The 2922-nt window shown below is 50.1% G+C and overlaps 1 protein-coding gene across 1 annotated transcript; it reads left to right on the plus strand.

The window, feature by feature from the left end:
* Positions 1 to 758: 758 nt before the first annotated feature.
* On the plus strand, positions 759 to 1993 carry LOC123108279 (RNA exonuclease 4-like). The gene is made up of 2 exons (XM_044530099.1): positions 759 to 784; positions 991 to 1993. Exons 1-2 carry the CDS (start codon positions 759 to 761, stop codon positions 1991 to 1993), a joined length of 1029 nt encoding a protein of 342 aa, XP_044386034.1.
* Positions 1994 to 2922: the final 929 nt, after the last annotated feature.

The following is a 2922-nucleotide window of genomic DNA, read 5'->3' on the forward strand; positions in this document are numbered from 1 at the left end:
TCATTAGACTCGTTGTTACAACAGAAAACACATTTTTTGTCCACTGAAGAAAACATATGTTATTTTTGGCCTCATGACATGCCAAACTCAGCTTGAACAAGATCCGTCCAACATGCCGCGGTTGCGCTCACCATGAACCTTCAGTTTTGTGAATCTATTCGACGTCGATTTGTAGTCACTGAAGATAGCAAACCAGATGCGCCGGGCCAGGACCGTCCTTTGATCCCCGCCGAGAACGAGATGACAACGTCCCCAAAAGCAAAGCTAGCTCCAGAAGGTATGTTCCTAGGATATCCATGGTTGGATCCATGGCCCTCTGCGGCTCTCCGCCTCTCCTCCATCGCTAAAGCAAAGCCAATGATAGGATAATCTTTCCATCAGTTTGTTCTTGCCTTTTGGTTCAAACCGGATCTGTTGACCAGGGTATCTGATCTCTCTCCCCTCTCTTTTCCTTTCTACATACAGCAGCTGGTGTATCATGAGGGCGTTCTGGTGTCTATGTTCTTTTTTTTTTTCGGGGGCTGGTGTCTATGTTCTTGATGCTCCAAGAAAGATGAGTACATCTTGTCGCCTCTGTAGTAATAAGCACTGGTGAAGAAGGCAAGTCGCCATCAAGAATCGAATGCCATGGGTTTTGCAGGCAGATAAATAGCCGCCCGTCCATGTGCACAGATTCTTACGATCCACCCAACCAATCTCAACCTCTGTTTGCTGCATCCTGCACTGCTTATTTGCTTAGAAAAGGTGACTGAGTGATCATGGCTAGCTCTTCAGATGCCCACAGGTGCACTCACTGGCCACCTGCTCCGTTTCATTTGTCTTCTCATTACACATTTTGCATGCAGTTGAATAACTCTACTGTATAGGCTGCAGTCGGTTCGAAAGTTTTGTGACATCATGCCACCAAATTTTAGTTTTTGCACATTTTGTTTTTGCTCTATGTTTTACTAGTAGTGACGATGGATGATTCAGTTCGTTGGGTGCATGCAGCCGGAACAAGTGCGCGGCGTGCTACCGCCAGTTCAACAGGATGGAGCACCTGGTGGAGCACATGCGCGCGTCGCACCACTCGCCGCACGAGCCGCGCTGCGGCGTCTGCGGGAAGCACTGCCGCTCGCTCGACGCCCTCCGCGACCACCTCGGCTTCGGCGCCTCCCTGCCCCCAAAGCCCGCCTGCGCCACGGCCTTCGCTGCCAAGGGCTGCTCGCTCTGCCTCGCCGTCTTCCCTAGCTCCGGCTCCCTCCGCGCCCACAGCCCAACCTGTCACCACTCCCGCGCCCCGGTTCCCTCGAGGTCCATGCCAAGAGTGCCCGTCGGTGGTGTGGTGGCGCTGGGCTGCAAGATGGTGGGCGGCGGCAGCGACGGGACGCTGGACGTTTGCGGGCGCGTCTGCGTCATCGACGAGAATGAGGCCATCGTCTTCGAGAACTTTGTGAGGCCGCTCCTCCCGGTGACGCACTACCGGTACGAGACCACGGGGATCCGCCCTGAGTACCTGCGGGACGCGCCGACGGTGAAGATGATGCAGCGGCAGGTGGAAGCCATCCTCCTCAACGGCGAGCAGCCGTGGAAGGTCAGGTCCTCCCGCGGCGCGGCCAGGCTCCTCGTCGGCCACGGCCTGGAGCACGATCTCGACGCGCTGGGCATGGACTACCCGGCGTACCTGAAGCGGGACACGGCGGAATATCCGCCGCTGATGAAGACGAGCGGCAGGCTGATGAGCAACTCGCTCCGGTTCCTCACACAGAGCTGCCTCGGCTACGACATCCAGACGGGCCACCAGCACCCCTACGAGGACTGCGTGGCGGCCATGCGGCTGTACAAGAGAATGAGCTCGATGAGGCACGGCCCGCCGAAGAACGGGGGCGAAGACGATGCGTGCGCGGCGGTGGCATTCCCGGCGCGGAGGCAGCGGGAGCTGGAGCGCATGTCGCCGGAGGAGCTCCTCAGCATGTCCAAGCCGGACTATCACTGCTGGTGCCTCGACGACTAGCCTCGACGACTGCACTTGCATCTGCATGTCCAAGCATGAGCCACGGCCACTGAGAGGCTGCCCTGCCGAATTCGATTCTTCGGGCTTTACTTACTGATCAAAGGGGAATTCCAATAATAGATTTCACTCATTTAAAAAATTGATTCACTAATTTTAAAAATTGATTTCACTCGTTTCAGTAACATATTTCACTCGTTACAATAACAGATTTCACTAATTAAAAAATTCAAAATAGTTGAAATATATCCAATATTTAATCTTGTTCTAAAGGTCTTTGCGCCATGATTTTAAATATATATATATATATATATATATATATATATATATATATATATATATATATATATATGGAATCAAAATATTCGTTTAAATGATATAAATGATTTAAGTTAGAAAAAGTTGAATAAAAGGGATGGAGTTTTTTTGAAAGAAAGTTCGAGCTTTATTCATTAGAAATAATCATTACATCGTTTATGAGGATTGGTACAATTGCATTATGTGGTTCCTTAAACCAATCAGAAATGAATGAAAATCTAGCCAACTTGGCAAGTTCATAAGCAACTTTATTTGCCTCTCTATTACAATGCTCGAATCTAGAAATAGAAAAATCGCAAGCTAAGTGAAAACAGTCATAAAAAATTGCAGCTGCTGCCCCCGACGATCGTCCTCCTTCGTTCATGGTCTCGATCACCTCCATATTATCCGAGTTAATAATTATGCGATTACAAGCCGTCCTTTGCGCAAGCGATAGGCCAAATTTTAACACCAAAGCTTCAGCTATCAACACATCTGCACACCAGTCAATCTTACCACTTCCCCCACCGATGAACCTACCTTTGTCATCTCTTAAGACAACCCCGATCGTACCCCTGAGAAGGTCTAGGTCAAAAGAAGCATCAACGTTAAGTTTAACAAATCCCGTCGGAGGG

This window comes from Triticum aestivum, chromosome 5A, assembly GCF_018294505.1.
Source record: "Triticum aestivum cultivar Chinese Spring chromosome 5A, IWGSC CS RefSeq v2.1, whole genome shotgun sequence".
In the NCBI taxonomy this organism is placed as follows: Eukaryota; Viridiplantae; Streptophyta; class Magnoliopsida; order Poales; family Poaceae; genus Triticum; species Triticum aestivum.

What these genes read in the sequence shown, in the direction of transcription:
- LOC123108279 (XM_044530099.1), top strand. Translation starts at nt 759, where the DNA reads ATGGCTAGCTCTTCAGATGCCCACAG. An exon ending in AGCTCTTCAGATGCCCACAG is followed by an intron (nt 785 to 990) that starts GTGCACTCACTG and finishes GGGTGCATGCAG; the next exon opens with CCGGAACAAGTGCGCGGCGT.